The 12883-nt window shown below is 47.8% G+C and overlaps 2 protein-coding genes across 4 annotated transcripts in view; both read left to right on the top strand.

The window, feature by feature from the left end:
* myom2a (myomesin 2a) overlaps window positions 1-2066 on the top strand; it is a 38880-nt gene extending 36814 nt beyond the window's left edge. For all 3 annotated transcript variants that reach the window (XM_086083487.1, XM_086083486.1, XM_086083488.1), the window contains 3 exons: window positions 33-55; window positions 140-195; window positions 471-2066. In XM_086083487.1, the coding sequence (XP_085939613.1) occupies window positions 33-55; window positions 140-195; window positions 471-1193 (802 nt within the window). In that variant the 3' untranslated portion in view covers window positions 1194-2066. The remainder of the gene's footprint in view (window positions 1-32; window positions 56-139; window positions 196-470) is intronic.
* A 38-nt stretch (window positions 2067-2104) lies between these two features.
* LOC147169141 (uncharacterized) lies at window positions 2105-12287 on the top strand. Its single transcript, XM_086083113.1, has 4 exons — window positions 2105-5063; window positions 5968-6132; window positions 7461-7585; window positions 9113-12287. Exons 1-4 carry the CDS (start codon window positions 4602-4604, stop codon window positions 10920-10922), a joined length of 2562 nt encoding a protein of 853 aa, XP_085939239.1. The 5' UTR covers window positions 2105-4601; the 3' UTR covers window positions 10923-12287.
* Window positions 12288-12883: the final 596 nt, after the last annotated feature.

The following is a 12883-nucleotide window of genomic DNA, read 5'->3' as shown; positions in this document are numbered from 1 at the left end:
TTTAACTCGGATTGTGGATTGTGTTCTTTCAGGGCTGCTGCATTTGCGGAGAAAAGTGAGTATTCCTGGCCTGATGTCTGCGCTGGCGTCCATTTCTTCAAAGTCAGCACGACCGATACATTTGTGTGTCTCTCCTCAGACCGCGGCCGAGTGCTGGGCGGCCTGCCTGATGTGGTCACCATCATGGAAGATAAGGTACACGCAAAAGACTGGACTTAAATATTCACGTAGTGGTTGACTGTGTTCAAACACAGATTGGTAACACGTCGGCCTCAGGGGGGGGGGCTTCAGTTTTCAGGCTACGTGTGGGAACGCACGGGGCGTTAACACTGGACCACTCCCTTCTCATTTTAACAACGCGACACATTTATTATATATTACAGTCAACAAAATATTTGATTCCAAACATGATCGACCGATCTACCCATTTTGACAAACGTTCCTCGCCTTTCCCTTTTGGCCTCCTCCAGTCCCTGAGCCTGACTTGCACCGTGTGGGGCGAGCCCACCCCTGAGGTCACCTGGTTCAAGAATGAGCAGGAGGTGGCCTCCAACGAGCACACCAGGATCACCTTTGACGGCGGGAAGTTCTCCAGTCTGGTCATCAACCAGGTCACACCCGAAGACTCTGGAAAGTATAGCATCAACGTGCGCAACAAGTACGGCGGCGAGTTTGTGGAAATCACCGTCAGCGTGTACCGGCACGGAGAGCAGATCCCAGAGTCCAAGCTGGCCCAGACCAAGATAGCCACGCCTGCTGTCATACCACCTTCCAAGACGCCCACCCCCGCCCCGTCTAAGGCCCAGACCCCAGTCGTGTCCATGAAGAGCCCCACCCCCGCCTCCACCCCCAAATCCCCGACCCCGGCCCCCAAATCCCCGACCCCGGCCCCCAAATCCTCAACCCCGGCTTCCAAATCCCCAACCCCGGCCCCCAAGTCTCCCACTCCAGCACCCAAATCTCCCACCCCAGGCATTAAATCTCCCACCCCGGCCCCAAAGTCTCCCACCCCAGCCCAAAAGTCTCCCACCCCTGCGCCGAAATCTCCCACTCCCACCCCCAAATCTCCAGGCGTTAAATCTCCAACCCCATTTGGAAAGTCCGCAACTCCCACCTCCAAGTCCCCCACCCCTAGTGTCAAGTCACCCACTCCAGCCAGATTCATGAAATCTCCAACCCCACCCAGGAAGTAGTTGGTGGCCCACCCTGACCCTAAAATCCCCAGGCTTGAAATCCCCAAACCGCCAAATCTTCAGGTTTGAAGTCTCCAACTCCCTTGGGAATGTCTCCACTCTGCCCAGATTCATGAATTCTCCAGACCCTCCCGGAAGGTCGGCTGTGGCCCAACAGAGCCTTGAAGTGCCCGCCCTGGCCCTGAAATCTCTCACCCCATCCCCCAAATCTTGACTTCAAATCTGAGTGTCTTGGGAAAATCCCAAAGTTCGCCCCCAAGTTCCTGACATGTACCCTGACACCAAAAGTCCCCCCCCCCCCCCCTGGCGCAAATTCGATCCTGGATATGTCCCAGTCCCATCCAGGTCCAACCTGGCCCTGATGTAACCCACCCCAGCTTTGAACTCTCCCACTTCACCCCAAAGTTCCCTACCCAATTCCCCAAGTCCCTAGGCTTCAATTCTCCAACGCCCTTGTAAATGTCCCTGACTCTGGCCCCCCAGGGTCCCCGACCCCCCCGTCATCAAGTTGCCCCCTCCATCCAGAATCAGGAAGTCTCTAATCTCTGAGAGAACTGGTGTCACACTCTGGCCCCAAAGTCCCCCAACCCAGCCCCCAAATCATTACACGTCTTCCAATCTTCAACCCCAAAGGGAAAGTTCTCGACTCCGGCCCCCAAGTTTCGGACCCCCAGCGTAAAGTCGCCGACCCCACCTGGGAAGTACAGTAGGTGATGGTGAGAGTTTTTAGCATCAATGTGAAATTGGTCGCAACATAGAGAAAAAAAGTGACCTTTTACGGTCACTCGAAAATATTTGCGATGTGACTCGATAAGTTGAAAAGCTGCACCTTCCGCTGTGCTAGCGGAATGCTTGTGTGTGTGTGTGTGGGGGGGGGGGGGGGGGGGGGTGGATATTATTATATTGTGGCCAAAAGTGTTTCAATGTCATGTCTGGGGTTCCACAGTTTACTGCTGTTTTTCTCATTTTCTTCTTTTCTTTTTGGGGGGGGGGACATGTGAATAAACGCGGCGCTGACGTATGGAACTGGTCTTAGTTTTTGTGGTGTTGGATCCCAAATCCAGAAAGTAAAAACCATGCCGCAAACAGCCAGCCCGGTGCGTCTACTCACCTGGCAGGTAAACAAGCTCATCACCTGTTGAGTAGAAGCACCTGTGGCGAAAGCTAAACCGTGTCACGGACTTTGCTTTCTGGACCCGGATTCGCCAACCCTGGCTCTGATGCCCGCAGGCTAAACGAACATTTGTTGTGGTCAAAGTGTAATGTTTTGTGACATAACACAAATGTATATTTTGCAGCCACAATTTAGCCTTTTTTTTTTTCTTCATGGCCACTGATTTGCATTTTGTGTACACGTTACGCTCATTTGGTGGTCCTCTTTTGGGAGGACAGACCGTTTTCTTACGTCCTGTTCGGGCGTCCGGGGGTGGTTTATAAATTCATGAAAATGTCCGGATGGCATCGCGTGACTAATAGGAGGTGAAGTACGCTTTGTAACGGCGACTGGTACCACAATTTCAAGGCCGGGGCAAGTGTCCTCTTTTTTGGGGGGGGAATATGGTCACCCAATCATAATTGAATATTTTGTTGCTGTCATGTAGAAGTCAGTCAAGTTGCTTTCAAACAGCACAAATTAGCATTTTGTGTGCACGTTTTCCATATTTTGTGGCCACAATTTAGGATTTTGTAGATCCCATGTCGTTTTTTGTGCACACGCGACACTTATCTTGGTCTCAGAATACTAAATTGTGGTGACAGGTTTGCATTTTTTGGCGGCATTTTCACATTTTGACCACACAAAATGAGCAAATCGTGCCATCGGTCGACCTTGTGGCTACAATTTCAAAAATGGCGCTCTGTAGTTTCCTGCTCTTTTTTTCTATGTTCGAGATCTGTGAAGAGAAATAATCTCTCTGCTTTCCTCCTTCTCAATAAACCGTGACTGTGACGTATGGACCTGGTCTTGGTTTTTGTTATGTGCTTAAGTAAGGCCCGCCGGCCAGCTGAACAAACCTGCTCCCGGTGGAGCCGTGGGCGAGGCTTGTCACGGTGCGAGTGTTTGTTTGGGTAGCAGGTACAACAGGTTGCGCTCCACAACCTCGGTTGCAAGTTGGCAGACGTGACAGCGGCGCTCTGCCGGTCCCCCCCCGCAGCGAAGCCGAGTCCAGTCGGACCCAAAAACGAGATGTAAGTTCTGGCAAGCGGTAGAGCGCGTGCGATCCACGCCAAGACTCGCCCCGTGTTGTTTACTCACACTGGACCGACCGGTTCTGGTGTCTTTGCTCAATGCATTAGCTGCCGGTTTAGTTTGACGTCAAAAGTGGGGCGAAATAATCACACGCGGAGAGAAGACGACAAATGGGAGGTGAGACCAAATGGAATCCCGTCACCTCGGAACCCATTCATGTGGACTGCGTCCAAGATGAAAGCAACTTTGTCATCTTCAACATCAAATGAGGGACTTTGAGACTTCGTGTCGAATTGGAGGTATGGACGCCGAGACTTGAAAGAGGCGACTTGTAGACTTGGTAGAGTGGACTTTTGGCTTTTGGATGATTCAACTTTGTAGCTTGGACTGGACCTACAGTATAGACTTGATGGAGTGGACTGTGTAAAGTGGACTTGTAGTCCTGTGGACTTCTTTGGGGGCCCTGGTAGAGAGGACATGCATACTTTATAGAATGCACGAGCAGACTTTGCAGCATTAGGACTTGAAGGAGTAGACTTGAAACTTGACATCCTTGTAGACCGGAACAATTGTAACCTTCTTGCAGACAATACAGCCTTGGTCGTCTTACAGACATAAAAGTGCACTTCATAGACTAGATTGTAAACCTGGTAAGTGGACTTGGCCATGGTAGACTTGTAGACTTGGACAGTTCACACTTGGAAGAGTTCACTTGCCGACTCAAAGAAGAAGACTTGCGGGCAAAGGGGTAGAAGACGACATGTAGACCTGATAAGTGGACTTGCAAGCTTGATAGAACTGATGTAGTGCACGAGCAGACTTGTAGACTCTGCATAGTTGACTTAAGAACGTTGAAAGACTTGGTAGAATGGACTTATGGTCTTGGTGTGGCAGAGTTGGAAGATTGTAGACCTGGGAGAGTGGACTTGCAGACTTGATGGAGGTGATAAAGTGGACTTGCAGACTTGGTGCAGTGGACTTGCGGCCTTTGCAGACTGAACTTGAAGAGCTGGATGTTTGTAGTCTTGGCGTAGTGGACTTGTTGAAAAATGTAACCGTTCTAAAGGGCACTCGTTGACTTTGGCGTAGTAGACTTGGGAAATTGCAGCTCTCGTAAAGTGGACTTTCGGATTTTCTCACGTGGACTTGTGGACGCGGAGGAGTAGACTTTGAGACTGAGAAGATTTCGAGACCCGGTAGAGCGGCCTTGCCAAGGGGGGATGGCGTCCAAGGAGTCTGTGTTGTCGGGCTTGTCCGCTCTGAAGGACACGGATCCTCCTCCTTACATCCAGCCTCACTACAAGGAGTCCTACCGTCTGGCCATCTACGCGCTGCTCTGCGGCGGCAAGGACGCCTACGACGACTTCCTGCAGGCCGAGCAGATCAACCACTTCCTGTCTGAGAAGGAGATCCGCTTCATCTTGGGCAACGCCGAGGCGCCCGCGGTAGAGGACGACGACGACGGCGACGACCCGGAGGGGCGGCGGCCCGGAGTCCAGCCGGGCCCGTCCACCTATTTCCCGCAGGACTCGGACGAGGAGGTGCCGGACCTGGACCTGGGCTGGCCCGAGGTGGCTCTGGAGGACCAGGACACGAGCATCAGTTTACTCTTCCACCCGCCCAGGGCCAACACGCCCACCATCAAGGAGGTGGTCCGCAAGCAGATCCAGGATGCCAAGCAGGTGAGCGAGCCGGGCCTTTCTGTGGTTTAGCCTCGCGTGATCGTGGGTAACAACAATAAGAGGTTAAAAAAAAGGTTGGACTTTTATTAGAATACTTTGATTTGATGGTTTTAACTGTTTTATTTACTGTCATTTGTTTTAACCCTCATCTTTGAGATTGTTTTGAAATGTTTTTTTTTATTTGAGTAAATAAAGTGCAATAAATAGTTTATCAAGCATAAACTTACACTTTTTAGACCAAACATACACAAAATTTACTTTGTTAAACACAAACGTTGACATTTTAGAGCATATAGAGGTCATTGTGTCCTAAACTTAGAAAGAATGTGAACTTCAACATTTTATTGTAAGCATTGGTTTAATACACATAAATGTACATTTTTTAGCACTAATTCACAAAGTGTTAAAAAAAAAAAAAGACAGAAAAAGAAAGTTCATGAAATCGTAATTGTTTTGTTATTATTTTTAGCTCAGAAGAATATTTGTCCTTCTTGGAGCTTATAAGCAAATAATAAATGCAAAAAACTGTTTCAAAATGATGTTGCACATTTGAGAGCGTAGAAGCAATTATGTGTAATATGAGAATATGAATATGATCAAACATGAACTTTTTAGAATTTATAATCAGGTCGTTTTTATTTATTTATTATTATTTTTCTTTTTTTTCTTCTTCTTTTTTTTCTTTTTTTCTATAAAGAATTTATAATCAGGTCGTTAATATGCAATAAAGAGTTTATTAAAACCAATAACCCCCTTAACAACGCTTATAAGCAAGTCATTCATGTGTAATAAACTGTTAGATGATTTTTTTTTTTTTATTGTTAGATGTCATTCACGTATTATTTTTAAATGGATCGTGTTCATTTTTAAGCAATCTTCTCACGCGCTCACTGCGTGTTTCTAGGTGGTCGCCATAGCGATGGACGTCTTCACAGACGTGGACATTTTCAAGGAGGTCGTGGGCGCCACGCTGCGGGGGGTGGCGGTCTACATCCTCCTGGACCAGGGTCACTTTGGCAGCTTCCACGCCATGTCGCACAGGGCAGGCGTCAACATCCAAGACCTCAAGGTGGCGGTCACGGCTTTTTGTGGGTCTACTCGCGATAGATGCAATTTGGCGCCGCCAATGAAACCTGGTTTCGGGGGCAGCAACATTTTTAAACACATTCTTAAGATGAGTTCTTAGAATTGCGGGGGGGGAAATGGACAAAATGACGCGTGAATGGCTGCTTCGAGACAAAATGAAAGTGTTTTGAAGGTCGAATCATGATCGACGGATCTCTCAAATTTCATCTTCAAAAGTCAAAGAAGTCAAACTGGCTTTGGGGTCTGAATTTTCAAAAACATCATATCCTGATGTAAGGACTTGTCGCTACTGATTATTCATTTTGACTTCTTGTTTTTTTCGTTTTTTAAAAGACCATAGAAAAAAAACAAGAAAATTCGTCTTCATCATAAGCATAATTATTAGACTTTTTGAAAAATGACCAAAATGACCCCCAAAATGGCCACTTCAAACCTTTGTCCTTTCGGAGATAGCTTCCTGAGACTTTTGGTGATTCTACTCATGATAGACAGGTCGACCAAATTTCATGTTGCTAACAGAAACTGGCTTTAGTGGCTGAATAAAAAAAAAAAAAACATCAATAAAAAACCTATATTTTCCGATTTTCAAACTTCACTGCTGTGCTCTTCCCACACTCAATGACCTGAGCTCCAGATTTTTGTAGTTGAATGTTGTCCAAAATCAAATTCCTGGTAATCGAGTGTCATCCTTTAAATTGAAGAGCAATTGTACAAAATGTCTGGGACTCGTTTTTCTTTTGAAACTGGAAATGCTCAAAACGAATCATAAATGTCCACCTTGGACAAAAGCAGCTGGCAAATATGCCACTCATGGCGCATGGGAAATTCCATTTAAATGCGCGGAATGTGATCCCAACGCGAGCCATCGGGCTTTAGAGTGAAAAAGACGCCGACGAATGCCGCCGCGTTCGTTGCGGCGCGTCCGGATTTTCCTGTCAGGCGGCATCGACTCCGACGGAACAAACACAGCTCGGCTTCATGCGGCACGTTTGGTCTTGAAGGAACGACGGGGACCTCCGCCAAGGCCCAACAATCTGCACCTTCACGGGGACACGCCTCCTCTCATGAATGTCATTGTTTGCATTTGTGCTTAGCTCAGAGATGCTGTTTGTTGTTGCTATTCATACACAAGTAATGGTGACGAAAAGCATCACGAATAGTAACAGCATGAAATGCACCGTAACCGACGACCTGCAGCAGCTGTCTGCAAACTGGCCGCTCCGGAGGACCAAAACTGGCAACATTTAAAATAAACAAAAGACGAAATGAATAAAAAAATGCACATTGATATATTGTAATTGTCGCCATCAGAACATTCGCGTACGAACGGTGCGAGGTCAGCAGTATCGCTGTCAGTCCGGCCTCAAGTTTCACGGCGGCTTGGAGCAACGATTCATCCTGGTGGACTGCCGCAGTGTTTTGTACGGAACCTACAGGTGAGAATCCATCATATGCTAACATGCTAACAGTTGCTTTATGCAAAGCCCTAGCATGACAGGCCACCTGATTATAAAAAAAAGGAAAGGCAGCGAGGTAAGGATTTCCCATTTAGCCCTTTGGTCTCAGGTACTATTTCAAAAGAGAATTGACCAAATGCTAACATGCTAACAGTTGCTATGCAAAGCCCTAGCATGACAGCCACCTGATTATAAAAAAAAAGGAAAGGCAGCGAGGTAAGGATTTCCCATTTAGCCCTTTGCTCTCAGGTACTATTTCAGAAGAGAATTGACCAAATGCTAACATGCTAACAGTTGCTTTATGCAAAGCCCTAGCATGACAGCCACCCGATTATAAAAAAAAAGGAAAGGCAGCGAGGTAAGGATTTCCCATTTAGCCCTTTGCTCGGGTACTATTTCAGAAGAGAATTGACCAAATGCTAACATGCTAACAGTTGCTTTATGCAAAGCCCTAGCATGACAGCCACCCGATTATAAAAAAAAAGGAAAGGCAGCGAGGTAAGGATTTCCCATTTAGCCCTTTGCTCGGGTACTATTTCAAAAGAGAATTGACCAAATGCTAACATGCTAACAGTTGCTTTGTGCAAATCCATAGCATGACGGCCACCTGATTATAAAAAAAAGGAAAGGCAGCTAGGTAAGGATTTCCCATTTAGCCCTTTGCTCTCAGGTACCATTTCAAAAGAGAATTGACCAAATGCTAACATGCTAACAGTTGCTTTATGCAAAGCCCTAGCATGACAGGCCACCTGATTATAAAAAAAAGGAAAGGCAGCTAGGTAAGGATTTCCCATTTAGCCCTTTGCTCTCAGGTACCATTTCAAAAGAGAATTGACCAAATGCTAACATGCTAACAGTTGCTTTATGCAAAGCCCTAGCATGACAGCCACCCGATTATAAAAAAAGGAAAGGCAGCGAGGTAAGGATTTCCCATTTAGCCCTTTGCTCAGGTACCATTTCAAAAGAGAATTGACCAAATGCTAACATGCTAACAGTTGTTTTATGCAAATCCATAGCATGACAGACCACCTGATTATAAAAAAAAGGAAAGGCAGCGAGGTAAGGATTTCCCATTTAGCCCTTTGCTCTCAGGTACTATTTCAAAAGAGAATTGACCAAATGCTAACATGCTAACAGTTGCTATGCAAACATATGGCAAGGTAGGAACCTGTGTAGAGGAAACAATGTTGCCGTGTGGTCAAGTTAGGGTGACCATATTTCGATTTCCCCAAAAAAGGAGACACTCAGCTCAGCCTCGAGAAACTCAAATAATGCTTCAAGTTTGCTCCAAAATGCTTCGGTAATCTTCCAAATCAAACCTCTTCTGTAGAAGATCCAGCTTGAGCAAAAATATCTCTCACTATCTTTTCAGCGCGATGATAAAAGAATGAATTTATGAAACCCCCCCCCCAGGACCAGGATGTAAAACGCGGAAACACAAAAGTGCGCATTTCCCATTTGGGATTTGGTGACGGGAGCTCAACCAAAGTGTTCCTTTTCTTTCAGCTACACGTGGTCCTTTGAGAAGCTCAACGCGAGCATGGTGCTGGTGGTCACGGGTCAGCTGGTGAGCTCCTACGACGAAGAGTTCCGCCGCCTCTACGCCCGCTCGACCATCCCTGAAGCGCTTCACAAGGAGCGGTCGCGCGTGGAGTACCCGAGAGACGCGGCGCTCCTGCGCAGTCCCAACTCCAGCCAGCTTTCCCTGCATCGTCTTCACGTCAGACCGCGAGGGTCTTACGGCCTGAGGGCTTCGGCTCAGGATGACGTCTTGGACACGGCCGCCATCATGACCCGGGGCCTCAGCGTGCAGGACCGCCTGCATCTGTCCCACTTCCCCGACCACATGATCAGGGGCCACAGTTTCGGTGGCGACCTGCGGAAGTTGAACCCCATGACTCGTCTGAGGATGGGCACCAAAGACATCAGAGTGCCCGTTGTTCCGGACAGGACCGTTCCAAGCCCGCTGGCGCCCAACAGGACGTCTCAACAGCATGTCCGGCACCAAAGTCCCTACGGCCCGGACCAAAATCTGATCCCTTTCCACTCGGAGAACTCCCTCCACAGGTGGAAGATGGACACGTACCTGAACAGCCAAGCCAACCTCGACGGCTCGTGCGACGCCTTGTCGCCGCTGGCGTCGCCGTACAACAGCCGCACGGGCCTCAGCGAGCATCAGACGCAGGGGATCAGCAACAGGTCCAGGGACATCAAGTCCCGCCTGGACGAGATGCGCCAGAAGCGACTCAGTCTGCAGGAGTACAACAATCTCAGGCAGAGCCAAGAGTCTCTGCGATCCGCGTACCAAAGTCTGGATCGGCCCAAGTTCAAATCTTCCTTGAGAGGCATTGACGTGAGGCCGAATGTTGCGGAGGAGTTCGGCGGGCCGGAAGTCGGCAACCACAAAGATCTTGAGTCAAACCAGGCAGATGACAGCAACCAGCCCGCCTCGTACTTTGACATCCAATCAGGTCCCGAGCAAAAGGCCACCCCGGCGTACGAATGGTACGAGCCGCTTGCCAGGACCGCTTCGGGTGCCCAGGTGGAGGACAAGCTCAAAGACCCGTCCCCCAAGTACCCCGGTGGTCTCCAGCGCCCCAGAACTATGGAGTCCTTAATTGAAATCCCCGAGGAGAAAGAAGGTTGCGGTCCTGGCAACGCTGCCGATAGTCTCCAGGACAGAAAGCACAGAAATGAAGACAAGACTTCCAAACGGAGTGAGAAAAATTCAGGATCTCAAGAAGCAAAGAAGAAGTCAACTCCTCCAAAGATCTTAAGTGCCTCCGAGGGGAAAAGTCACCATCGGGAGGATTTGACGCTTCACCGGAAGAATTCCGCCAGGCTGAAAAGCTCGGAGGAAAAGAAGACTTCCAAGAAGGAGGAGAAATCTCTCCAAAGGAAAGCCTCGCTGCGATCGCAGAACTCCTGCGGCTCCAACTCGCGTGCGTCCCTCGTGGGAAAAACCTCTTCCGCCGAGCACCGGACCAGCCAGAACTCCATCGGGAGGTCGGCGGTCGAGAACGAAAAGCCAAAGTCTTCGTTCACGTTCCACCGATTATCGTCTCAGCGCTCCAGCAAACGAAAGCCCAACCCGGCAGCGGCGGAACCGGAACGAAGCTCCCGGGAACATCTGGAAGAGCAGGAAAAGGCGGCCTACGAGTACCTGCTACATTCCAGCGTGTCTCTGCACAAAGCCAAGCGAGGGGACGCGGGGCAGCCCTCGGACAGCCCCGCGTACCAAACGCAAAGTGGCGTCGACAACAGACTGGGACGGTTCATGCAGCGGGTCGGGAATCTCATTGGGAAGAACAAGTAGAACGCCACGCGCGGGAAGTTCTCAGTACTGTCCCACTGATTTGTTTTGGCCGTTTCCGGGCGGAGACTCAACGTTTTCCTTCCAGCCGAGCCACGGAGGCAAACTACTATCAGTGGCGTATGCAAATGTGGCTGTGCGAAGCCCGCTCCCGATTGGTGGACTGCTTTCACGCTCGTTCCCGGTTGGCCGCCGCCCTCGGCTTCCTCCGGCGTCCGTTTTGAATGTCACGTTTGCAAACGGCAACGGAAGTCCGTCCGACGGGACCTTCACTGATATGCGGCGTCTTGTATACAAACGTTTTTGGGTCTTGAACACACGCATTAAGTGTGAAATTGAGCAACCAAGTCAATCTTTTTTGTTGTCCGATCATTGATAAAGATTGAAAATGAAACACACAACCTTTGAGCAAGGCCCTCTTGTGATGTAACAGTGGGGGCAAAAGTTTCTCTGCCTTGCGAAGACTTAAGTCTAATTTGGTGACCTGGTGATGAAGTGTTGCCTCCCCCAGGGAAAATACATTCAATGCTTCATGATTGTTGATTGGGACTCGTGTTCATTGTATCTGACATTTTTAAATTTAGTCTGTTTTAGTCCAGTTTTAATAACATTTGTTACTTTTAATTATAGTTATTAGTCAATCTCATCCCGTTTTTTATTGAGTCCATTTTTAGTTCACTATAAATCTAGCATTTTAGTCCAAGAGAACATCATTTTATTCATCTAGTTTTAGGGACAAAAACTGCCAACGTTTTGGTTTAGTTTTTAGTCAGGACAATCATTTTATTCCTGTATATTTTTTCATTTCACATCTAAAACGATTTCACATGCAATTTCCTCTCATCTTTTTTGATGAAAAACAACCTGGCACAAAATGACAGTATGTCAACAAGTGGTAATTATGGCGCCATGCTACGAGCTAATAAATTAGCCGGCATTAGTTAGCGGTCGGATTAGCATTATTGTTGGAACGTTATAGCCGTTGGGTTAATGTTACGTTACAACTATAATTGACTCTTTTTTTTTAACCTTTCACCCTGAATCCACCTCCCGTGTTTGTGCATGTTGCACTCGCTAGCAGCAGATTTGAAAGGGGTGATGTCAGGATTTTACAAAATCATATCATTTTTTGTCTCGTTTTTGTTCCTGAACTAAAATGTCCCTCGATTTTAGTCCAGTCTTACTTTTTATTAAGTGAAGTAAATTTTCGTCTTTTCTCCACGAGTCGACGTAAATGCATACTGATTTAGTCGCAGTTATGGTTTATTGATGAGGGTTTTAGTCGAGTTTTCGCCCCGGGGGAAAAATGTGCGTTGATGAAAATATTTGTGTTTCGTGTTAACAAAATGAACACTAATTGGGACTCGACTTGACTTGGCACGTTTTTTTGCCAACAACTTGGATGACACTTGAGACTTACGTTCATCAGTGGAAGGCGGCAATATGTTTGTCAACGGGGTTGGGGAATCCAGGGCACAGGTGAGGTGCCGCTCCGCAACCAACAGGTAAACAAGCTGGTCTTCACCCGATGAAGTCGACGCACCTGCGGCTCAAGGTTTTGACTTCCTTCCCCAGCCAACCCTGTTTGTTCGCTAAAAGTCACGTTTCAACTTTCAAGATGGAAAATGTTAGAGTAGACAATATTAAGTATTGTACTCTTTGCGTGTTCAATTAACTGAATGGTGAGATCCTGGTGAAGAAGTCCCTTTGCAAAGGTATTATAATAATCAGAAGCTTCTGATGACAAAAACCGACGACACTGAAGCCGTGTTCCATCAGGTTGTGTGTCGTCCACTCCGGCACATCATTATTTATTGAAAAGTCGGTGAATACGAAAAGTCTCCTCCCATCAGCCCACAGTACATTTGTTTACCACTCAGTGAATACAAGAGAATCTGTTCCCATGGGTATAAATCAGATTAGAGAAAAACAATAATAATCAGCCTGTGACTCCCTTCCGACCG

This window comes from Leptonotus elevatus, chromosome 8, assembly GCF_054856555.1.
Source record: "Leptonotus elevatus isolate MCC_2025b chromosome 8, RoL_Lele_1.0, whole genome shotgun sequence".
Lineage (NCBI taxonomy): Eukaryota > Metazoa > Chordata > Actinopteri > Syngnathiformes > Syngnathidae > Leptonotus > Leptonotus elevatus.
Note: the sequence above shows the minus strand (reverse complement) of the source record. Positions and strands in the feature narration are given on the sequence as shown.